This window comes from Miniopterus schreibersii (genome assembly GCF_964146895.1).
Source record: "Miniopterus schreibersii genome assembly, chromosome: 2".
Lineage (NCBI taxonomy): Eukaryota > Metazoa > Chordata > Mammalia > Chiroptera > Miniopteridae > Miniopterus > Miniopterus schreibersii.
The window spans coordinates 27,765,210-27,790,576 of NC_138102.1; the positions used below are offsets into that span (position 1 = coordinate 27,765,210).

The 25,367-nt window shown below is 43.3% G+C and overlaps 1 protein-coding gene across 1 annotated transcript in view; it reads left to right on the forward strand.

Annotated features, from left to right (window-relative positions):
• The window catches only part of COL4A1 (collagen type IV alpha 1 chain), a 127,703-nt gene that overhangs the window by 77,368 nt on the left and 24,968 nt on the right, over positions 1–25,367 (forward strand). Inside the window, exons 5-29 of the mRNA XM_081128619.1 lie at positions 433–477; positions 585–647; positions 1,165–1,218; positions 1,376–1,402; positions 2,450–2,533; positions 2,620–2,682; positions 4,008–4,043; positions 4,571–4,612; positions 5,945–6,031; positions 6,510–6,536; positions 6,704–6,754; positions 7,597–7,641; positions 7,724–7,777; positions 8,296–8,337; positions 9,792–9,876; positions 10,237–10,272; positions 10,715–10,879; positions 13,462–13,557; positions 15,550–15,633; positions 16,206–16,276; positions 18,991–19,182; positions 19,756–19,924; positions 22,252–22,344; positions 22,433–22,537; positions 24,401–24,498. Coding sequence (XP_080984745.1) covers positions 433–477; positions 585–647; positions 1,165–1,218; positions 1,376–1,402; positions 2,450–2,533; positions 2,620–2,682; positions 4,008–4,043; positions 4,571–4,612; positions 5,945–6,031; positions 6,510–6,536; positions 6,704–6,754; positions 7,597–7,641; positions 7,724–7,777; positions 8,296–8,337; positions 9,792–9,876; positions 10,237–10,272; positions 10,715–10,879; positions 13,462–13,557; positions 15,550–15,633; positions 16,206–16,276; positions 18,991–19,182; positions 19,756–19,924; positions 22,252–22,344; positions 22,433–22,537; positions 24,401–24,498 — 1,914 coding nt within the window. The remainder of the gene's footprint in view (positions 1–432; positions 478–584; positions 648–1,164; positions 1,219–1,375; positions 1,403–2,449; positions 2,534–2,619; positions 2,683–4,007; positions 4,044–4,570; positions 4,613–5,944; positions 6,032–6,509; positions 6,537–6,703; positions 6,755–7,596; positions 7,642–7,723; positions 7,778–8,295; positions 8,338–9,791; positions 9,877–10,236; positions 10,273–10,714; positions 10,880–13,461; positions 13,558–15,549; positions 15,634–16,205; positions 16,277–18,990; positions 19,183–19,755; positions 19,925–22,251; positions 22,345–22,432; positions 22,538–24,400; positions 24,499–25,367) is intronic.

The window sequence follows — 25,367 nt, forward strand, 5'->3', positions numbered from 1 at the left end:
TGGAGCTCTCTGGGATGGAGAAGACCCAGATTTCAACTAGAAATGACTTGATTTTCCCCCCTGTAATGAGCTTATTTATCCTATGTATTTTTCTTCCCAACTGTTTGAGATTTTAATGTGAATTTTGTAGATATTTATTTTCTTACCTAGAAATTACAAAGAATGAAATGAGGGCAGAATTATATTGTGCATGGGCAGCCTGGATTTTAGAAGGAATTAATCATCAGCTTTTGATGTAGAACTGCTTCTGAAAGCCTGGGGGGTCTGCCTCCCTGGGCTGGGCCCTCAGTTGCCTCCCCGGCAGGATGCCCTGTCTGCTTAGTGTGATGTTCTGAACCCCAGCAGTTAGGATAGACACCCTTAGGTGGATGCAGTGGGAGGAAATGAGGTTCCCCAGTGCTCACGGAAACTTTCTCCCTTCCATCCTTACAGGGACCCCCAGGAATATCGGGTTACCCTGGAAACCCAGGACTTCCTGTATGTATAAAAAACGCACCTGCTTCTTTTTGAGACATTTGACATGAGTGATGGCATCATCAGGTAATTTTTTAATTTTGGCGACTTTCCCACTTTATTAATTGCAGGGCATTCCTGGACAAGATGGTCCTCCAGGTCCCCCAGGTATCCCAGGATGCAACGGGACAAAGGTAAGTTTAGAACCGAGACCTTTACCCCTTTGCATGTTCACTGATTTTGTATCTTGAGAAGCCAGGCCAAGTTGTTCTGCAAACACTGTTTTAGTTGCTGTAACTGCAGAGTTGCTTGTCTTAACACTTATTTCTTTATTTGATTAGGAAACACGGTTTTCCTGTATTTAATGTTCAAGAATGACATAATCATGCCTTTCTTTTTTTGTGTACAATTTTACCCTAAAATTGCTTTAAGCACTATATTTCTTACCTATAATCTATTACTAAATCAAACAAAAAGAAAACCCCTGCTGTTATTAATCCTGTCCCTCTTAATTGTATTCTCAAATATATGTCTTCCATTCTGAAGTAGCAATCAGCAACATAGATCGTAACAAACAATTTTCAGAAAATGATTTTAACCGACAGGTGAGGTATCCCTGATGGGTAGGACATAGTAACTGATGAGGGTGTCTGGAGTGAGGTCCCACTTGCCTTGTCTGGTACTTGTGAATGTCTTCTGCTGTCCCCTCAGGGTGAACGAGGGCCTGTGGGACCTCCTGGTTTGCCTGGATTCACTGGAAATCCTGTGAGTATGAGGTTAACTCAGAATTTCTTCCTTTGGCTATAATTTCTCTATTCTCATTCCATTTCCTTTCCTTCCTTATTTTTTTTTTGCACTTATATATTAATCCTAATGACATTTTGAGAAAAACAAAAACTAACACCAACTTTTTCTTTTTCAGGGACCGCCAGGGATACCAGGAATGAAGGTATACAATGTTTTATTGTATTGGATTCATTACAGAAGTCTGTTTAAAACAGATGCTGTAAAAATAAATTTACTTTAAATCACTTTGGTGGGCCGATTGCCTGTTAACACATTTATCTAAACAATGTTACATTAAAAGGGTATATAAATCATATACACAAATTTAAATTTTAGAATCCAAAGTTTAGACACTAGGTACAATGTCTTAGTAGGAATAAGCAGGAATAGATAGCACGGTGTGATGGTCAATATTAACAGATGCGAGTCTAGTTCAGATTCATTACCTGCATGGATATCTAAATGATGCTCCTTTTCTAGAGCCATGGGACATAAGTACAGTGCCACCAAAAAGGACAAAAATTGGTATCATATTTAATCCACATGGTTTAACTTAAATACAACCCTTTCTTCATGTTGCCTGTAATCTGGAGTCACTCCATTACACATTCTGTAATTATGGCAGGGACACCCCTAATTGTCTTAGGTCAGATCCTGGTGGCACGACCTCTTCATTCAGAGACAGTCCATGGCCCTTCTCAGCTTGCTTTTCCCTATTCGTCCAGGTGGGGCCGAGGCCTCTCTGTACTGTGGCCTGGCCAAGTTAACACATGACGTTTACTCTCATACTCTCCCTGCTTTGATAAAAATGTTCATTTTGAGATGCTTTCCTTGAAATACAGTTCTTGTTTTGTGATGACTGCCTGTGGTCACATAGCCTCTCAACCAGAGACTGGGACCTGGTCTGGTATTTCTCTTGTCTGTGTGGGACAGGCACATGGAAGTGTCATAGATCCTTTCCCTTAGCTGTCTAGACATTCAGTCCTGGTCGCAGCCGAGTTGACTGTGCAGCGCTGAACGCTGGTCATTAAGCCAGGAGCATGAACGATGAGGGGGAGATGGCCAATCTGTATATTTCAAGCTTAGAGCGTCTAAACCCCAGACTTGGGCTAGTTCCATACCAGTAAGACATGCCTGATATTGGATAGGTTTTAAGTTTCTTCATGTAAATATCAGTATTCATGACTTTGTCTTATTTTTCATTCCACAGGGGGATCCTGGTGAAATACTCGGCCAAGTGCCTGGGATACTGCTGAAAGGCGAAAGAGGATTTCCTGGACCCCCCGGCCCACCAGTAAGCACTGGCTGAATAACTGTAATCTCATGCTGAGTTTCCTCCTGGTTTGCATTTTAATTCTTTCCTTTCTCAATACATTATAGGGTTCACCAGGATTTCCGGGGCTGCAAGGTCCCATTGGCCCTCCAGGATATACCGGACCACCAGTAAGTTTGGGGGCATGTTTCTCTGAGGCAGTCATTCAAAAAACAACTATGTTGAGGTGTGAAAATAAAACCTAATGAAAACTTGACACAGTGGCAACTCCCTTAATTTAGATTGGGAGAATGAATTTCTTTCTTATGAATATACCTGGCTGGCGCTTATGGTCCACATATTCCCAGAGCTGTGGGGACAGGTTCATAATAGTGCTGCATAACAAGACACCCCCAAAACAGACAACACCTTCATTACTCGAAGGGGGAGTGGATGCCAGTGATCCATGGCCCGAAGAGACAGGCTCAGCCCTGGAGGTGCACTTGTGGGAATATAGTCATACCAGAGGGTCTGCTCTTGGGGACTAAAGGCACAGACCAGGTGGCAGCATAGAAACTGTATTTCAAAGACTTTGCAAACTGAGCACCCAGGAGGCTTTGCCGTATCATCGGCCTCCTTCACAGCTGATAATTCTCAAGAGGAGAACATCATCTGCTCACACATACATTTTTGGGACCACGAGACGGTTAATATTAACAGGACTTAATTGTGGAATGCCACGTTCACTGGGAATGAGAACACGCCTGACTCTGTTATCCTCACACTAGTCTGCCTGAGAGTCCTGAGATTTTTCAGGCTTATCGTTTAAATTTACTCTTTTTTGAGGGTGGGTAAAATTCAGCAATTCTAATTATAGGCATTCCTGCAAATGGAATCTCTTTTATGTTCTTGTAAATGAATAAAATCCTTTTTATGAGTAAAGAATGACTAATAACGTATGGTTACTGGACTTATTGTGCTGATCACTTCGTAAAGTGCTGATCACATTCTTTATATGTATAAAAATGACTAGTTTTTCCTTTTAAATGATTATAGAAAACACTCTGAAATTTTGTTCCGAACACAAGTTTTTTGTTGTTGTTTTTTTTACTTCACTATAGTCTACTTGCTTAAAAAAGTCATTCAGCTTTTTAAGATAAAAAGTTATATCCAAATTGGACAAACATCATTTCCAAACTGGAAAGTCTGGACTCATAGAGAGTTTGGCTGGTGATTTCATCTATTGTCTGTTAGCCTTTCATGTCCTTAGATCAGTGGATCCCACAGGGCAGTGCCTAAGATTTTTGAAGTATTTCCATCCCTGTTAATAATCATACAGGACTAGTTTCTGGTTACTTTAAAAGTTTTATAGTTCTAAGCACAGGAAAAAAATTAAATATTTAACAAATAAATTATCATGTTAACCATAGGATCTTAACATAATTTCTGTACAAAGAAGCATTTAAAGCTTATCAGGGTTGTGAACTGTATTTAATTAAGATGCTTTTTCTTATAGGGTCCCCCAGGCCCTCCTGGCCCTCCAGGTGAAAAGGTAAAGATTTTCATCATTTGTCTTTCTTTGACATTAGTATAAGACTATCATGAAATTGCCATAGCTCATTCTTTAAGTCTCTGTTAAAAACTTTTAGAAACTTATAACTTCTTTATCTATCTCTGTACTTAACATCTGTCTTTCCACCGATCTATTTATCCATTTATCTAACGTATGAGTCCAATCGATTGATCTGCCAGCCATTGATCTTTTTTTCCATCTATCAACCCCTTACCCATTATTTTGGAATCATTGATTTTCACCTTAGTGTTATAAAGCCAGAGTTTAAAAACCTTAAATTAAGAAAAAAGGTTTTTATAGACTTCTTTTTCAATAATGCTTTTAAAAACTATTTTATAGACGTTGAACACAACACAATCACAGCATTCATGAAAACCTTAGGGCGGTTGTGGGATGAGGCTATTGCCTTGAATCTACTATCTTACTGCATTTTATATGATATTTGTTAGATGCTTTTGAGCAAATTAGACAACTCTACTAATGGAAACCCAATTTTCAATCAACAGGGGCAAATGGGCTTAAGTTTTCAAGGACCAAAAGGTGACAAGGTGAGTACACATTGCTTTGGGGTGTTTTCATGCTTAAAATCACAGTTCTAAGCACGATAGAGTTTCTGCCTCTGGACCTATTTGGGGGCTCTTCTACCATAGTTACTCTTCTCTGCATGTTCTTGAGTTTGTTAGTGTCTTCCTTAAAATGCACAGCTAAAATTCGCTGAAGTCTATGTGTGATCTGACTAGCAGAGAATACAATGAGACCATTAATCCCAGTTTTCTGTATATACAGTTCAATCAAAATGTTCTCAGGCAGTGATAAGACCAGACCTAGACTTTATTATAAACGAGTCCAATTTAGGACTTGACTGTTAATAGTGTAACTATATTGAATCCTGCAAAGGCAAAGGTTATCATACCAAAATTGGGAGGAAATGAGCCTTGAAGGCAGGGAGGCATGGACCAGAACAGGCAACCCCAACTTGGGAAGAAGGGAGATCAACAGTGTGTTCCTGATCTTCTGGTGATCTCTCCATTAGTTACACCAGTGAAATGGGCACTAGCCAAGTGGGGATTCTTGGAATTATGGCAGCTCCTGCCCCAGGGCCAAGGTTCTTTTCTATGGATGGTCAAGCCATTGCAGATGACAGCCACCAGAGGGCCCCAAGCCAACCGAGGGCTGGGCGGATGTGGACTGAACAGTTGGCTTCTGCTTTCCACCCAAAATTTTGGCCCAGTCTTTTCATAAACCTCACACGCAGTAAAGTAACCCTGCAGTTTATATAGTTGAATTTTTTGGACCTCACTCACTGTGCTATAACTGGGACTCACTGTACTTCCAATTGTACCCAGCAGGATGCCCAAAGAAGACAATTCTTGGTGGTTTGTGTATTGTTGATTTACCTAAAGATACCTCCTTTCTTCCCAGGCTCTATTAGGCAGTTTGGGTCTTTTCTAGGCTGTCAAAATGCAATTGGACAGTATATATGCATATATATATATATATATATATATATATATATATATATATGTGTGTGTGTGTGTGTGTGTGTGTACTAGTATGTATACATATGCTGTTTGTATATACATACATGGTCTATATGTACATGCATTCATAGATGTGTCCTATAGATGATCAGGTTTCATTGTTATTACTTGAGACAGTGGCTTTCTTGATCCCTGAGAGATGAAAGTCTCCCCCTGGCTTTAGATACTAATAGTGCCATCTTCCTACTGAAACTTAATTTTCTGCCGAGGCAAGGATAGATTAGAAAAGAGTATAATAACACTTTTAAAGTAGATGTTTTATTTGAGGCCCCCTTCTGCATTTTTCTTCTCTGTATAATTATTTTTTGCCTAACTAGTTCCTAATTTTTGCATCAACAGGGTGACCAGGGGGTCAGTGGGCCTCCAGGAGTGCCAGGACAAGCTCAAGCGAAGGAAAAAGGAGAATTTGTTGCTAAAGGAGAGAAGGTGCGAGCTGACTTTGTCCACCGAATGCCATCTTGCTAATTTTGGACAAATTCAAGGGATAAAGGGAAACTGCATCAAAATTCAGTTTCTCCAGCTGCATTCACCCCTGACCTGGAAAACAGATTTGTAAACGATCCATCATGTAAAATATGAGCATCTGAGAGCAGAGGCAGCTGGTTCTGGGTAGGAGTAAGACTGGTTTGAGGCTGACCCACCCAAGTGAGAGCTGCTTCAGTGCATCCCAGTGGAGGATGGGCTGGATCAGCAGAAGGGAGACCAGTTGCTGTGGGGCAGGCATAGTTATTGCCCTTCTTAAATCCATAATCCAGTCAATGCAAGGATGGGAATGCTGGAGACCAATGTAAATTTCTTTGTTAAAACGTTCTTTATTTCCTTTTACATGTTCAATGTCGCATATAAAAATGATATAGCTGTTAGATGGTGCTGATCTCTCTCTCCCCCCCCCAAATTCTTTTAGGGTCAAAAAGGTGAACCTGGATTTCAGGTAAGTACTAAGTTCTTGTTTATCAGTATTATTTTGTGTGAAAGACCATATAGTACATTGGATTTAAGTTACACATTTATTTCACCGTAAGTGTAATATTTACTTAATTTAGTATTTTGCTTAAATATATGAATGCATCTGACTCTTTCTCTTTTTGTTTTTTCAAGGGACCGCCAGGGTTTGGAGAGAAAGGTGAACCAGGAAAACCAGGACCCCGAGTAAGTGCTTTTAAGCATCCTTTATTCCTTATTGTAAAATCATTTTCCTTTCAGCCCTAGAGTCACAGGTTCAGGGACATGAAAGAATGGAAGAGAGTGGGAGGGCTTTTCTGGTTTCTCCCTTTCCTCTCCTGAAGGGCTTTTCTGAAGCCCTTGGGAGTAGAAATGAGGAGAACTGTCATTACTTGAAAAAATTCCCAGAAGGTCAGGCCCTTCGTTATTCATGCCCCCCCCTCAGAAAGCCTGACGTTGGGTGGGGGGCTCTCTGAAGAGCTGCCCCCCTGCTGGCTTCTCACTGAACGCCACCTGTCACTTGCTCAGAGTCCTTGGTGCCCTTTGCCGCTCCCTTCCCAGGCCAGCTCAGACCTCTGCCTGGGTCTCAGATGCACATCCCGGGGCGAGGATGCTCAGATGCTTCCCACCCCCTTAGTCCTGGTGAGAGGAGACTCAGCTTCCAGCAGCCTGAGCATTTTCAGTGTCTTCCCTGAAATAACGCAGGGAAACCTCCACTAAAATCAACCATCTGCATATCAGCTACCCAGTACTCACTTGCCAACAGGGAACCTCTCTGGTGTTAGCCAGGCTGCCAAATGTAATGGTACCTTAGGAGATTTGGAACTAATCAGGCTCCCTTTTTTTAAACATTGAAAAGCCCTCTTCTCTTGTAACTTTTTCGTAGTCAGTGTACACTGTCTTCCTCCTTAGTACAGAGCCATCAGCTTACACGGAGGTTTCCTATGCAGGATGGCATAGGAACTTGTATTTGAATCAGAACCTTGTTGTTACAGCATATTTACTATGATTATTTATGAAATACTGATGTTTAAATCTTCGTTGTTCAGGGAAAACCTGGAAAAGATGGTGAAAAAGGAGAGAAAGGGAGTCTAGTAAGTATTTCTCTGTGACTTTTGAAAGCAAGCTGTTGGCCTCCACTAGCTTACTGTTGTTGTTGCTTCTTCTTTCACTTAGGGCTTTCCTGGCGACGTGGGGTACCCAGGACTCCCAGGGCGAGAGGGTTATAAGGTAAGTGGTGGCGCTACTTGGAGTTTTTACCTTCATTTTGTAGGTCAGCTCAGAAATTTTTACTAGAATAAAGGACTATGGACTCACAAAGAATGACAATTATTTATGTTCATTTATTTTCATTTTATTGTAAATCACCGTGTACTAATTCAGCTTACAAATGAGTCTATTAAAGTTCTCTGAGAGAGCATGCAGTCAACAGAACAGAATTTACGAGCTTGTTTGTAATGTGACAAATTAGCTTTCCATCTATGTTTTGTCGAAATCTTTATCGTCATATGTCACACTTACGCAAAGCAAAACGAAATGGATTTGCTTTTGTTACAGTTGTTACAGAGCACTTTAGGCTCATCATAATGGGAGATAACCAAGGAGAGGAAAAGAGTATTAGTGTAGGTGGGCACAATCTATTTTTCCAGAAAAAGTAAAGCTTTAACTATTTTCTGCAAGACACTCTTTATAGTTAAAAAAATACAATATAGTCAAAAATTGCTAAAGCTGTTTTTTTTCTTTTGTAGGGAGAAAAAGGTGAAACAGGTCTTCCAGGCCCACCCGGAATTGTGAGTAAGAGGAATGTTTGCTGGTCCGTGAGGGTTCGAAAGGAGGAAAGGAGAGATGGGGCCGAACAGTGGCCTATGCCACAGGCTCCACAGCGTTCCCAGAATGACATTTTTATGTAAAGGGGCTATGTATAAACCGAAATAATGGTTTTCTATTTTGTATGGAGTGGAGTTTGGGTCTCACTTTTTATTAAATTTTGATAATTTCTGCGTATCCTTGACCACTGAAAAGGAAAAGATTTACATGTGGGTAGGACTAGTAGCCCCACACTCTGAAACTCTTTTTTTTTAAATGGCCCCTCAAGGAAAATGTTACTAAAAGGACGGGCCATCCGCAATTTCACTGCTCTAAGCAAAACGATTTGCGTTTTTGCAAGTAACATTTTACTCCTTGCGCATATGCATAGTTATACAGACTTGTAATCCATGTATGTAACTTTTTTTAAAAAAGGACATTCTTCGTGTTTTTAATTTATCTTCCAGTAATCAGTTTCAGTCTTTTGTCAGTGTTGTGCTCTAACTGTTTTAACGATTTTTCCCGAAAGCTTTTTGAAACTGAAACGGTTACCGTCGTTTGTTGCCATGCCTGCACTGTGGTGATGAATGCTCGAACGCGTCACTGTGTGTGTGAGAGTGTGTGTGTGTGTGTGTGTCTGGGGGGGGAGGTTAGTTTGAGTCATTTATCCTTAAGCTACATTTCCAGGGATAGGATCATTGAATCAACTTATCCAACCTTCTGAATGCTTTTAATATTTCCATATATACTTATGATTCCATTTTCCGTATTTGTGATCCCAGAGCAGCGTTCGAGTAACCTGTTTTTAGCTTAACTTCATCAGCAGATTTCCATAATATCCAGTAGTTTAATTGCAACAAAGGCATTATATTTTAAGGGTAATAATGTAGTAGTCGACTTGGTCATTTTCTTTGCATGTTAGTAATTTAGAATTGAGTGGACAGGTTCACTCCTTTTTGCCTTCTGTCCCTAGGGCCTTAAGGAAGTCCCCACTTTGGACCATTTAATACAAAAGAAAGCAGAAAACCTCTTCCTGTAAAAAAATTGGAGTTCTGTTACACATTGCTTGCGGAAATGTAAGGGTGTCTTCTAATAGCACTCTTTAAAGTAGAATATTCATGTTATGGCTTGTATGGGCATTTAGAAATTCCAGATAAAAACCTCAGGATTAATATTTTTCTAACTTTACCTCGTTGGCAAAGGTCCTTCCAGGCAAATTATTACAAAGGAAGCAGAGCTGCCAGGTGGAGTTTTCCGCAAGGAAGGCATTATGTAATATTCATTTCATTGGTTTTGATTCCCCCTCCACCACCACTAATTCTTTTCTTTCACATTTCATGAAATAACAGAAAAAGCGTTAGTTTCTTCGTCTGTGCTGCTGTTCTGCACAGCACCAGTCACTCTCACGCCCGTGATGACCTCGTGTTCTGTAATTCAGGTTATCGGCCCAGGACCCTTGGGAGAAAAAGGCGAGCGGGGGTACCCAGGGCCTCCGGGGTTGAGAGGAGAGCCAGGCCCCAAAGGTCAGTTCCTTTCCTTTATCTCTAGCCCTCCCTCTCTTTCCTCCTCTCCTCCCCTTCCCCCCATCTTTCTTTCATCCTTTCTTTCCCTTTCTTCCATTTTTGACCTGCACTCATTTCCATCTTGAAAACATCTGCGTGCTTTGCAGGACCATGCACGTGGTGACCGAGTCTCATTCGGGCTTATGTTTCATTGTCACACTGTCTTTTCTGGGGCCCTTCTCCTGGCATCTGTGTAGCTTCAGGGACACAAGTTCAGTCTTTGTGTTCCCCTTGACAGTGGGTCCTCATGGGCACAGAAGTACAAACCATAAATCACAAGTGGACCAGTTTCACTCTGTCCAACTCTTTTTCTCTTTTTAGGTTACCCAGGACTGCAAGGCCAGCCAGGCCCCCCAGGTGAGCATCTTGAGCTGATTCTTAAAGGCTCTTGTAAACCTTCTCTGCAGGTTATGTTCTGAACATATTTATCATGTACATTAGATATTTCTGTAAAATAGCTAACAGTTCTGTTGTACATTTTTCTAGTTATGAAAATAAGAAGTGTTCATAGGAAAGTGTTTATTTTGTAAGGTACAGGTTAGCATGTAGTTAGAAGCATGTATTTAATGGGTGGGACTTTTTATGATCTTTCCTTAAAGTTAATGTGGGGAAAGCTTTTGACTGTTGGCGTTTATATGGTAAGAAGCCTGCCAATTGAATCTGATTTTACTTGTCTAAGCAGGTCCCCTTTTAGTGATGGTCACTAGTCATTTTACCTCCACAGTTAAGAAAATTAGTTTGTGCCGTTGACATTAAACTTGTACTGTGATTATTTAGATGAGCTCTTGTTCTGGTTCAGGCATCTCGTTACCTGGGCAACCTGGTGCTCCTGGCTACCCTGGTGAACGAGGAGAGAAAGGTGACAAAGGCTATCCAGGGACGTCTTTGCCAGGACCAAGTGGAAGAGATGGACTCCAGGGCCCTCCTGGACCCCCTGGACCTCCTGGGCAGCCGGGCCACACAAGTAAGTCCCCTCTGGGGCCATTTCATGCGGTGCCCCATTGAGGACAGGGTGCCAGGGCAGGGCTGGCCCAGGTCTTTGAGGATGCTCCAGAGTTCACATGCAGCACAGAAGGCTGGGGTGTCCAGTGACTGATGAGTTATTTACATGGCAAAATTAGCCATGCTACAGAAAGGAGTAGTAAAAATAAAATCACAAAACTGGTTTAAAGGAATAAGAAATATGTTAACCAGCTCTGAGTCTCCTGGCATCTAAAGGTGAAAAGTAAACCAGTTGAGTTGTACAGTTCTTACTGAACCAAGAACACATGCTAGCTTATCTAGAGTCGCAGGCTGATACTAAGACACATACACGCTCACACGAAGAAGGGTTGTGTGGGTGTGGACTTCACGGTCTACGTGGTAACATTATGGAGGGCTTCACATTTTAAAGGTACTTTGCATGGATTTTTCTTATGACAGCCCTTCATCAAAGCTAAGCCCAGAACATTAAACTCTTTTTTTAAAATCCTCACCTGAGGCTGTTTTTATTGATTTTAGAGAGAGAGAAAGGGGGAGAGAGAAAGAGAAAGAAACGTGGATGTGAGAGAGAAACATCGATTGGTTGCCTTCCATACATGCCCCGACTGGCATAGAACCATGACCTAGGTATGTGCCCTTACTGGGAATCAAACCCGCAACCTTTTGGTATGTGGGACAATGCTCCAACCAACTGAGCCACTGGGGTAGGGCTGTCATAGGGTTGTAATTTTAAATAGTGATCGGCAAAGGACATGAAGGTGGTGAGGGAACCATGGAGAAATCAAGGACTTTTTTTTTAATATTTGCAATTATGCCAGTACTGAAATATGAACAAATTTCATATAAAGATATGAATTTTCCACTACTGTTAGTTGAGTAGAATGTGCTGGCTGAACACATTGTAGTATCTACCATCCCAATTTTCCAGGTTTGCCTTTTTGTAAGTTAAATGATTCATCATCATAGAACATTAATAGATAATTTATAACTGAGATTTTCAGATTTGAAGTATATGTTAAAGAGGCCACATCTTAAAACTAATTGCCACCTTGGGACCTGTCAGTCCCTCATTAACCATGCAATGCAAAGATTTCTACTCCCTGATCCTGCCCCATGTTCTCGTCCCATGTGGTGGCAGCCTGTAACCACAGAGGCCCTCAGGGAGCAGCCAGTGTAAATCTCGAATTCCAACTTGCATTTTAGAGCTTATCAGAAATAAACATTAAATTCTTGCTTTAGACTTAAAATTGTTTTAAATTGTTTTTTCTGAGGGTAGAAAGTTGCTTTTTTACTAGGATGTGAAGGGATCCTGATTGAGGTGAAGCCAGAAGGAGATGTGTTCTGGAAAAGAAAAGTAATGGTTTTATGTCTGTCAATATTCATGAGGCCATGTTTCCAGAGTGAGGGAGATCACATGCCCTCGGCTTGCAGGCCTGGGGATGCCAGTTCTCAACAGTCAAGGAAGTTAGGGACTGCTCTTGGAAGCATATAAAATGGACTCCACTTTGTTCAAGACCAATGGGGTCAGTGAGCCAGGTGGGAAAGGAGCCAATGGAGCCAGTAGCCCTGTGACAGAATTATCGTCCCCTCAGGCCTCCTTATGCCTAAGTTTCTCCCCGAGGTCCCAGGAAAACAGAAGCAAGCAACCAGCAAACGAAGCCAGAACACTTTCTTCCTGGACTTCTATCGAACTTAGACATTTCAAACTACCTTTTTCCTCGGAGCTCTAAGCAAAGTCATAAAATAGGGAGGTTTGGGCCCATTTTTAGGTCCTCGTGATTGGGAGAGCCAAGCAGAAAGCCGGTGACTGCTGGCCTCTCTCCTTGTCCTGTCTCCATCCTGAAGAGAAGACAGTGCGGAGGGGAGAGGGGCCGAGGGGGACAGGAGCTGTAGCTCACGACATTTGGATGACAGCCATGACGGGAACACCCTCGCAGAGCTGTAGGTTAAGCTACTTTGTCATTTTCTTCAGAGAGATTGGAGAGGAAAATATAAATGATCACGGTGCGCCTCGGAACCCACAGCAGATGGTGTTCGCCTTACTGCAGTTCATTCTCATGCTTTGCACATAAACGACACTCAGCATTGAACAGGGACAGTCGGGCAGTTCCCCACGGACAGCCTGCACCTCTGAAATAATGATGACTTTGCCGTGGATTTCCTTAGCAAGAGTACGAAATGAAGTGGTTCAAGTCTTTGCTTTGATTTCACAGATGTGTGACAATGGAGAAACCGCCTCACTTTTTTGACCCTCCGTTTCTTAACCTGTGAAATAAGGGTGATGGCGTGTACTTTGCAAGATGATGAAATAAAATACAGGACAGGGCTGATGAGATTTGCTTTAGAATCGTGAGATAGAAATTCCAGAAGTGATGGCTTGCAGTGGCGACTAGATGCTGTGTGTGCTGGTCATGTTTGTAAGCAAACTAAAGCTGGATTTCTAATACTGACCAAATAACCTAAAAGTTTGGTTTTATAATAGAGAGTGAATTACCGGGGGGGGGGGGGGATTCCCAGCTTCAGTTAGGTAGGAATGATAACTGTAACTTTAAAAATCCATTTCAGATGGAATTGTGGAATGCCAGCCTGGACCGATAGGTGATCGAGGTCCTCCCGGAATTCCAGGGCAGCCAGGATTGTTGGGCGAAGTTGGAGAGAAAGGTAAGAGATTAATTAAAAAAAAAGATTGTGTGTGGGTCTGTAATATATGTCTCCGTACTTATTGGCTTTGGGTGGACGTGGGTGTGTTCTCCCTTTATTTGGAACTACCCTCAAAGTCCATTCTAGGATGTGTCTCCCTACAACTCTGCTGGGACTGTCCTCTTGTTGGGATTTTGAGAGACAGCTCTCACCTGGGAGGCAATGGGAAGACATGGCCCTGGTGTCAGAGTTCCTGCCCTTTACCCTCTCCACGGCCAGCAGGTTAAACTCTCAGATTGACGTCTTACTGCGATCTTTCAAAAGTTCAGAGTTTGAGAGTTCCCTTTTCAAAGAAGGCACGTCTTTCTTTCAAGTGAAATCTCAAATGCACACATGGAATGCTCATCACCCTTGCAAGCCATGTGCACATAATCAGTATGAGAAAATCTGCTCTGCATCAGCTGACTCCACCCAGAGCTCTCAGTTTTATCTTTATTCTATCCAAGTTTTTACTCTACCACCAACACAGGACACATCATAATCCCTTCCCCATCTTGGAAACAGAGTGGATAATCACTGCACCAACAGTCCTGTCTTAGAGTGTAATAAACAGGGGATGTTCTGATATTTATACATCCCTGAGTGCCCAAGGGTAGAACAAATAGGAGGCTGCCCCCCAAATGTACTGCATTGTGTACCATTTCTGGCTTTAGATTGCTAAGAATTTTTGCTCTTCAAAAGTTGAAAACACAAATGCTTCATGGAAACAGTTTCAGCTAAATCTTAGAATTTTGTTAGCCACGAATCATGGGGGAGGGGGGGGCAGGGTTGCCACCAGTCAGAGGTCATCTGTCTTTCAGTGACTCTCTGGTTGCCAGGTATTTAGTACTGTCTAAGATGGGCTTCTACATTTTATGACAGAGCCAATGGTCAGAAGGTCCTTTGTGCTGAGATTTTATTTATCTATTCCCTGAATCCTAAGAGAAGCCTTTTTCTCCCTGTGTCTTCATGCTCCTGCTAGGGAACCGTCAGCCTGCCCCATGGCAGTGTTGGTGCCGCTCCCCGCCTGCCCCTGGGCTCACGGCAGACACCCGCAGAACCCCAGGGCATCTAGAACTTAGCTGCGTTGTTAGCAGACTTGGACTACTGTGTCTGTCCCACCTTTGGGCTGCTGTTCTGCCCCGAGAAGAACACAGAACGAAGCAGTGGACCGTGCCCAGAGTTTAGGGACACGAGGCTGCCTGCATTGGTCCCCTTTCTGTTCCTGACCATGGGCCAGAGTGCGTAGCAGCGGTGCCTGCGGCTGGGAGCGCCCTTCAGGGCGACCACACGAGGATGATGCCGACCAGCCTCAGTGATTTCCAAGCATGGATGTCTCCATGTGTGCTCTGCTCTATGTTAAACCTGATTTGTGCCTAGAAACCAGGCATCTTATAGTTTAGGACATGGGTGTATCTAAAACCCCCTAAGGCCTTTTAGCTTAGTTTGAAAGTCAAAACATAAGATGTTAAAACTTCCAAAGAAAAGGCATTTCCTTCCATTTCTGTACTGCGGTCTCTCTACTTTTCCGTCTCAGTGTCAGGTCTGGTATTTGTTCTTGCTTTCACGGCTTCTTATACCCAGTGGCCATCTGTCAGCTTGTTACATGGGTTTAAGTCCAGCGGCGATATGTATTTTGCTAACAAATATTTAAAAAATAAAGGGGAGTTTTAGAGAGAGAGACAAAATTATAGCAGTTAAAACTTTTCTGGCTGATAGGCAAAATTGAGTTCTGGATCACTTTGTAGTGAGGCGTTGAAAGTGTTTACCTGTGAAGTGTGCCCAGTGACAGGGACACACAGCAGGTTAACAGAGGTATCTGGCACAGGGGTTAGGTAATCGAGAAAACACACATTTGAATACGTCACTATTAGGATAACAGCCTTCTTTGCCCTTTCCTATTCTGTCACTACATTGCAGAGACTTCTGTTCACGTGTCACATAAAAGTACTTGTGTGTTTCCCTTTTTTTTAGGTCAAAAAGGAGAGGGTTGCCTTATCTGTGACACAGAAGGACTTCGTGGACCCCCTGGGCCACAGGGACCCCCAGGAGAAATAGGTAAGATTCTATAAGTGAAAAGGAACAGGTCAGAATTTGCTTCAGTGGGTTGGAACCTTCACAGTGAAACTCATCTTACTCCAGGAGACACCTAATTTTCTGCATTCAAAACTAAAGTGTAATAATGACAATGTCATGTCCTGCTTCCAGGATTTTGTCCACTTTGTTGAAAATCATCAAGATGGCCTATAAATTCCCTGTCATTAAAATGTCCTAATAAAAGGATAGCAACATATGGTTCACTCAGCTCTGCAAATTTCATTATCTCAAAAGACGTTAACTGAACGTTTTTACTGGAAATGGCCCGGGGTGGGAGGACTCGTCGCCGTCCCCCTTCAGTGTTACTTCTATGCGTTTGGGGTCCCTTTCCCTTTCTGAGCCAGCCCATCTTGAACATTTTTGTTATTACTTTCTTGAGATTCTTCAAGCATCATCCATTTTGTATAAACACCTTTGTACTTTGAATCTTTTTTTTGAACTTTCGAATCTCAAAGAAATTGAAAAGCTCTTGAGTTATTAGAAAGTGTCTCATCAATAAGGTGCTGTAATTTTTTCTCTGTCTCTTACGAAAGGTTACCCGGGACAGCCAGGGGCCAAGGGCGATAAAGGTCTACCTGGCAGGGATGGCGTGGAAGGACTGCCTGTAAGTAAGCCTGTCGGAGTTCATATCCGTATTGGAAGTTGCCACCAAGCAAACTAACAAAGGTGTCTAATTTTGCATTTGCAATATAGCTTCTGCCTTATTTGGGAGCTTATGAAAGTATCTGTTTGTCCTGTCATCTAGAATTACTCCCTGTGTCCCTCCTCACTCATTCACCTGAGAATGAGCGGGGCCGTTGGAATCCAGAACCCGCATCTCAGCCACCTTCTCACCTGGTCATAATTCAGGGGCCGCTTACCTGTGTCCAGGCGCAGCAGAATGCTGGTGTGTCCGTTTCCCACAGGGTCTCTGGGAGTTCTTGAAACCAATGGTGCCCCAAGAGTCACCTCTTAGCAGCGACACTGTTGAGTTGAATTGTCCTTCTGCACAGTCATTGTTTATCATACCAGATAGTCTAAAAACATGCTCATGGATATTTAGCACCAATCGTTTCTAGGGAGAGAGAGAGGAAAACTGACCTGTTTCTTTCTAGGAATTTGAAATACTATTTTTATTCTTCTTCTAACAGATAAATATTTTGAAAATTCCTTTCACTCACCTCTGTTGTAAAGATGGTTTTTCATATCTGTAAATGAAATATCTTGATCATATGGACATGAAACCTTTCAGTTAATCAAAATGCCAGCTTTTCACTTTTCTGCTTTGTTTTAAAAGGACCAATTGAATAGAATAGTAATAATCTTAAATATTGAAGGACATTTTATTTCATATAAGCAGCTTTATATCTAAAGCCCGTAAACCTTAGGACATTGTCCTCGTATTTTCTTGGTTCCTATAAGTTCTTTGAGCGTTAACCAGTTTCTACAATTACTTTTATTCTTGTTTCCCTTTTTTTTTTCTTTTGTCATAAATTGAACCGCAAATCTTTAGCATTATTGGTTTTTGTTGTAGCTCTTTAATATTCGTATTTTTAAAAAATATTACTGAATGCTTCTGTAAAGGCGGGTCAGGGATAAAACGAGTTGAAATGGGACTGAAACAGCTGGAATTCTGCAGTAGTTTTCTCCTTTTGAAGTTAGGTCTTGAGATCCTGCTTTCCAGAGCTTTCCTGGGCCTGGGGAGATAAGTTAGAAGTTGCAGTTGTTTAAAATATTTCTAAATGCATGAGAAGTTCCCATAGCTGGGAAGCCTGGACTGGGGTGGCGATCAAAGGCGGAAGAACTTTGAAGCAGGCAGTAAAGGATGCTTTTAACCTCTGGACATGGTCTTTATCTACTTGGCTTTTCTGGGATCCTTCCTGCCTCCACTGTGCCTGAAACGCAGCCCAGACACCCGTTTCTCCGGCCTCACATCTAATAAAAATGGGTAATGGGGAAGCAGAGGAGGGATAAGGATGGTTGCGTAGAAGCCATGATAAAGAAGAAAATAAAACATTCCACAAACATTTTAATCCCCATGCCTTCCCTGCTAAATGGTGCTTTGAATATTTTCCCTGCCGAGTTGGGACAGGAAAATGATTGGAATATGTGGCAGGCGCTCAATAAGTGGTAGCCATTCCTTAAATCTAAAGATTGTATGCATTTTGGGATGTTGTTTGTCTTCAGTGTCTTCCTTTGAGAAGTATAGATTACACATACACACATATGTGTGATTCACGTATATCCAAGAACCAGTTGAAAGGGAGTTTATAAAAATGAATTCAAATTAAATGAATTGTGAAGAGTTTTAAATTCTGCCAAGTCAGCAGGGAGGCTGAAGAGCTTTCTCTCAGGCCTAAGAGAACAAGTAAGGGAGACAGTTATTTGCAACCTTGGCTGTTTGCCTTGTGAACCCCAGCTCTCAGAGTGGCTGGAGGAGAAACCGTCTATGGGTGTGGGCATTCCTTGCAGATTTAACTTTCCAGGAACTGAAAAATGTCCTGCGTTTGTCTCTTGGGAAAGTTGCTCAGAGTAATTTTAGAGCTGGCCCAGTGCTCGCTTCCCAGAGTGTTCTGTCTCCTTGGTGCCCTGGAATCCTTCTCTCTTCCAGAATTTGGAGCGTAAGCGTGAAAGGAGACCTGTACAATTTCAGCAATGACCACACTTAGAGAAAACATGGTCCTTCCTAGCCTTTGTTGACTCTTAACCACCAACTGCACCTAGAAGCCATTTCTCCAGTGCCTGAGCCCCGGATGTTACACATTCAGGGGCTATAATATTCTTGTGAATATTTAACAGTTGTAAGGGACAGGAAAGTTACCTAAGAACTATTGTATGATCTAGGTACCCAGTGCCACACCATTATTCCCCCTGTTGCATTCCAGTCTCTGTTCAGAATACATAATAATGTTTTTTGTTTTTTTTTTAAAAATATATATATATCTTTATTGATTTCAGAGAAAAGAAGGGAAAGGGAGATAGAGACAGAAACATCAATGATGAGAAATTCATTGATTGGCTGCCTCCTGCATAACCCCTGCTGAGTACTGAGCCTGAAACCCAGGCATAGGCCCCGACTGGGAATCGAAACCACCATCTCCAGGATCATAAGTCAATGCTCAACCACTGAGCCATGCCGGCTGGGCATAAGAATGTTTTTTAAGTGTTTTTATGAGAAGTTAGGTCAGATCAGGGCTTAGTCACAGAGCTATTGGATGGCTCCTAGAAAATGAATGAGGAGACCTAAACACATTGCCAGTTTTTAAGGAGGTAGCTTTTTGATTTTCTTGTTGACCTTGTAACCAGCATGAGTGGTGTCATAAAGTTTTGTTCTTGTAGGGCCCTCAAGGTTCACCAGGGCTGATGGGCCAGCCAGGAGCCAAGGGAGAGCCTGGTGAGATTTACTTCGACATGCGACTCAAAGGTGACAAAGGAGACCCAGGTTTTCCAGGACAACCTGGTATGCCAGGCAGAGCAGGCTCTCCTGGAAGAGATGGCCATCCAGGTCTGCCCGGCCCCAAAGGCTCCCCGGTATGTTTATTTCCAGACTTTGAACATGCACTTTACAGATGGGCATGCAAAGAATAAAGAAATGAATAATTTGTATCATATCTACCTATTTTCACTTAAATGGTCATTGTCATAAATGAACTTATTTTCTGGTTCATGGGAAAACTTAAGTCTATAAACCTACGCTGATGGTGTTGCCAGTGTTGACTTGGTAATTGGATGATAACAGATCAGTGTCTTCTGATGTATTGGAGGCGACTGAAAAGACATTCCTATGTTGGAAGGGTGGTGAAATTTCAAGTTAATGGCATTCATGCACATCCTTTAAAAGAAGATTCCAGATATAAATACCTCACTCTTTGAAGTGTCTCCTTCTGTAGGATAAGGGAGGGAGGAGGATGGCTCAGCTTAGAGAAAAGACTGCTGGTTTCATTTATTAACCACAAATTGACCTTTGTAGAAGGGTTACAGTAAATAAATAGCATAAGCCAGTTAAACCTTGGTACTTATTTACTACAGAGTGTGGAAAATGTGACACGGGCAGGAGTGTTGGTATGTCTGCTGATAACGTTTCTTTTTCTCTTTTCACATCAGGGTTTAGTAGGATTAAAAGGAGACCGTGGCCCCCCTGGAGGAGCTGGATTTCCCGGCAGTCGTGGTGACATCGGCCCTCCTGGGCCTCCAGGGTATGGCCCAAGTGGCCCCATTGGTGACAAAGGACAAGCAGGCTTTCCAGGAAACCCTGGACCCCCAGGCCAGCCAGGTGAGGCCTGAGGACCTCAGGTGCAGCTCAAAGATGCACAAGGTCTTAGGCTCAGTGATGTGGGTACATGGGTTTGGTTTTAGTTCTTTCAGGGGTGACCTGGGCAAGTTCTTCTTTGGCCTTTATGTACCTTTGTTTGTTTACATATAAGATGAGGCATGTAGTATGTAGGATTTGGCTGAAAATAATTAGAATATATATAGATGATTTTCCTTATAATAAATATATAGCCTATACCAGCTAAAGTCAACCTTTTATGTGGAAGTGATTCCAACATAAGCCCATTTTCCCCCCCATCTATTTCCTGGGTTTCCCCCATATGCAGTCCATTTTGGCGTCTGGATATCCCACGCAGTACCCTGCCTGTTGACTAATTCTACAGCAGTGTCAATGTCACTGTTGATTTCAGTCATTTGCTGACTATTTTTTTCCATGATTGTGTGTGCCAAGCCCTGTGCTGTGTGGTGATCAGAGAGTGATAAGCGAGACAGACCCAGCCCTGCCCTCCCGGAGCTCACTGTCCAGGGCGTGGCTGAGAACGTGGAGAAAGGATTATGTGAGGGTTTCCCACAAGCATTCTCCATTACAGCCTCATTGTCAGGGACAAAAGTGCACACGGGGGAGCCCCAGGCCTTGCACACAGTAGGCTCGCAATAAGGTATTAGTTGAATATCATTCAGGGTGGAAATGAAACACTCATCTTTCCCCAGAGAACCCTCGAATGAGAAGAGTAGAGGCCAGGAGTGGTGTGGGTATAGGAGAAAAGAGGAAGCGCATTTTCCTAAGACATGTTTTAAAAGCTGTAAAAATTGAATGGAAGGACTTTGGGTGATTAAAATTGTGTGACTAATAAACATCGAAAAACATAATAACTAAGTAGCTGGATAATCAATATATCATACAAGAGCTCCGTAAGGGCAATTGCATTACTGCTCTCTTGCTCACAGATTTACTGATTCTGTCATTGGTCATGTATGTAGCCCAAGTTTTATCAATTCCTGTGCCCTTTGGGAACTATTATTTCCTTATTAAGACATAGTATAAAGCTCATAAACACTCTGGCACAAGAAATACTAGCTAGTCTTTGATGGAAGTCCAAGTTTAGCATCCTAATGGATCTGTCATTATTCTCATTCTCATTGTTTGTGAGAACGCTGGTAACTTAGCAACAACTTATGACTCCACTGATAATTCTCTGTTTAGCGAGAAATGTCTTTTTTGTGACTCCTTTGGGGGCAGGGCAATACTGAGTTTGACTTAGAAAGACCCCCGCAGTCTTAAAAAAGAGACCTCTGATCACTTCCCTTCAGCTCCTGATTCCAAAATCAACATATTAAGTGTTCTTTGTACTTGTGGGATCTGAAAACTTACAGAGCTATAAAAAGGAATCAGACCTTCTGCTTGGCCAGAAACTGCCGTCAGAAAAACCAACTGGGGCACATACGGATACATCTGGCAGGATGGGGAGGAAGGTTCCTGAAGGAGGCATTGTTGACAGTGCTGTTGATTTCTGTCCACATTCTGTAGAGTTTCTTAGCCACCCAGACCTAGTCAGCTTTTGGATTAGAAACCCGACCTTCTTTGATCTGCCAGAACTCTGTTTACTCTGGTGATCATAAAAGCCTCATTCTCAGGGGGTAGAACTGATAGCAAATGTGTGTTGGGAACAGTCAGTAGGCATTTCCCACACTCTGTAGCTCAAGAATGTGTTGGCTGTTACTGGGTGGCCTACGTATCTTGAATTCTCATAAGGTATGTGAAGAGTCAGTGCACACATTCCTGGGGATGATCCCTTTGGTCCTTTCTTAACAGCTAAATCCTGACACAAAGCGGATCTCCTAGGTGCAAATGTCCTGGGTGCCAGGCTGACACCTCCTAGCTTGTGCTGATTGAGACAGCGCACAGCTGTCCAGCCTCACTCTTACCAGTAATGCACAATCACCCATTTAGCACGCTGTGAAGGTAATTTACCACCAGATGGACATAACTTAGGTTGGTCTCAAAGCAGCTCAGAATTAGTGCTGGCTGGAAAATTGAGAGACAGACTAATTAAGAAATGACCCAGACAGAGCCACCTTTTGTCATGGTAGACTTTTCAGTTCTCCATGATTCTTACTTTGGACCATTATGGAATTCTGTCAAACAAGTCTAGGTCACTTTGGACATGCATGAGTTTTGGGGAAAGAAGGAACACTCTGTGAAAGATTCTAGAAAAGCAGAGGGAGGAAACGGAGGTGTGCAGACGGAGGTGTCTCTCCAGGTACACAGAGCACGCTCAGAGGACTTGATGCCGTGGCTCACACGATGTCCTTGCTCTTTTTTCCCAGGTCTCAGGGGTGAAGCAGGAAGAGTTGTGCCTTTACCTGGTCCCCCTGGAGCAGATGGACTTCCGGGTTCCCCAGGTTTCCAAGGGCCCCAAGGTACATTTCGAGTTCTTCTTCACCTGGAGATAGAATTGGAACCTTCTCAGGTTTTTCTCACACTGACTATTGGTCTTGCCCACAACAGGTGACCGAGGTTTCCCTGGAACCCCGGGAAGGCCTGGCCTCCCAGGAGAGAAGGGTGCAGTGGGCCAGCCGGGGATTGGATTTCCAGGGCCTCCAGGCCCCAAAGGTAAGCCTGTAGGGGGCACCCAACCATGAGTGGGACCATCGCTCTGCCCATGGCCCATGTGGGCCCCACTGGTGTCGTTCGTCCCCTGGCTGGGCACACCAAGGGCTGTGCTTTCTCCATTCAACTTTACTTGAATTAACGAGAATAGGTGGCAATGGACGTGAAGACATTATGAGAGTAGTTGGGAAGTTTTGCCAATGGGCTGCACAGTATGGAAGGTGGTGGTTTCAGTAGCCAAGGCCATAGGTTTATGGTGCCCACCAGCAGAGTGGTTTGGTTGGCAAAGAGTTGGAACATTAAGGGACTGGAAGCTGCCCAGGAAGCTGGCAGATGCTACATTTGTTTAAACCCACCCGGAGGCAGTTCTCTGTCATTAGTGAGGGGAATATACAGCCGGCCGGACATACACCAGCCTGGACGTGGAAGTCAGAGGAAAGGTCGAGGGGAAGGTGTGGGGCATTAGGAGGGGGCTTCATTCTTGGGGGCAAGGCCTCTACACTGTGGGCCAATATCCCCACAGGGCACTGATAGAACCAGCACTTCATTCTGAAAATAGTGGGAAGTAAAGAGGACAATTTCACCCTTTTTTGTTGCTTTCGTATTTGGCTAGTGCTTCAGATAGACCCATATAGACTTGCCATTATGAACATGGCCCAGGACTGTGAAGGTGCTATGAGCGATAGGGGACATGTCTTTCTCATTTGGGTGGACATCCGGACTCCAGTTTTACCAGCCATTTGGCCAAAACTGAGTTTGAAGATTTCTCCAGTCTCCTGTCTTCTTGTCTAGAGACATGCATCACTCCCACTGTCATGGTTACAGCTTTGATGCTTGGAGGACAGGAGACAGCAGCCTGTTTCCTCCAGGAGCCACATAATAACCACCCATGCATGTGGCCACTTCTGTGAGCTGTAAAGGACAGAAGGCTCTTGGTGACCCTCCAGGGTCATGGGGGACAATGCATAGGCCTTCTGCATGTTCATGAACCCCACTGTACTCCATATGAGAGCCATACCATTGCCATCATGACAGGTAGAGTTTATCTGATAAAGGTCTCCTTAATTAGAGGCCCTTTGCCCACATCTCATGAAGCTGCTTGGAGATGCAGTTGCTGGTGGGTGGTTAGGTCCACTCTCTGTCCAGGCCCCTCGGCACAATAGCCCACAGCAGGTATGACTCCGGTTTGTGCTTCTGCAAACTTACAAATGACTGCATGTCATGGACCCCCGCATCCCACAGGAGGGGTGTAAACCAGTGTCTCTTAGCCTTCGCTGCACACGAGAGCTGTTAGAAAGCCCGTCAGAACCTTCGGGTTGGGACCCAGTCTCTGAATGTCTCCATGTGCCTCCAGTGTTCTAAAGCGGTGCTTCTCAAACTTGAATGTGTCCACAAATCATGAGGGGTCTTGTGAAAATGTGGATCGGCTTCCATAGATCTGGGCCAGATTGCTAACAAGGTGACAACGATATTCCTGATGCATGGCCACACTTGGAGTAGTAAGAGTCTAACGTGCCATTCTTGGTCTGCAAACACCAAAGTGTTTACTTTATTTTGGGGGAATAAGACAAGAGAGAAAATTTCAAAGTGAGCAGAAGAAAAGGAAGGGATGGGGATTGGTGTGAGATAAAGAGGAGGGGCTGCAGGCACTGAGAGTGGCTCATACACCTGAGCTGCCCCAGGTGGCACTGGTGGCACCACCATGACAAAGATGGTCTCATCTTCCTCTTAGAACCACCTGGATAGGGCTTCCTTTTCATAGGCCACCTCAAATCAGTTCAGTTACATTCAAGCAAGTGTAAAATAAGCGAAGAAAGTGGGCAATGGCATTATTACATTAATTATTATTTTGTTTCTTCAAAATAGGTGTTGATGGCTTACCTGGAGATGTGGGACAACCTGGGAATCCAGGTCGCCCAGGACTTAATGGCTTACCTGGCAACCCAGGTCCACCTGGCCAAAAGGTGGGTACTGAGTGTTTTCTGGATTGCCGTGTCCTCCGTCCTTGTGATTAATTGGACACATAAAATGTGTGTTAGTAATCTCACAGGCTATGTGGGACCAGCATGTTTAGTTTTTTAATGAAATAGCATAGAATAGAAAATACCAAAATACCAGCACATGGTAGTAAATGTTTTGGGGAGAATCATTTGTTTCAGCTTCATGAGTATGTTCTTGCTTGTGTGTACACTGGATGTCAGCGTACAATGTCTGCCTTATTGTGGGTCGCAGAAGAAAGCTGTTTGAAAGCCACTGTCCTACAAGATGTACTAGCCCCCCAGAGGAGTCTGGCATAGGTTTTCTCAGCCTCCGTATTAATGACTTGCTGGCCTAGTGATTCTTTGTGGTGGGGGCTGTCCCAAACATTTGAGATCTTTAGCAGCCTCCTCTGTGGCCTCTAACCACAGATACCAAAGGAGCAAGCCATCTCCACCCCAGCTGTGAAAATCAAAAATATCTCCAGACATTACCAAATGTCATCCGGGGGTGCAAAATGGCCCTGGTTAGGAACCCCTGGGCTAGTGTGGCTTCAAGACTCTCCTTGCCCTCAAACATCCCTCTGCCCACTTGCTGATAGTTGAAATTCTGCTCAGTAAGTTTAGTTGACTGTTGGTCAGATCCTTTACTGTTCTGATTATAAGGAAGGGAAGTGAAATTCCCAGAAGGCATTGGTCCTAAGCTGGAGAAAGGGCCAAGGGGGATCCCTTGCCAGTGTAGACCTAGGCTGGCCTGTTTCCTTTCTGTTGGGAGGGCAGGTGAAGCTATGGGTATCTGGCAGGTGTGCATGGAGGAACATGTGCCTCAGTAATCCCTGGGAAGCTCCTTCCTGAGA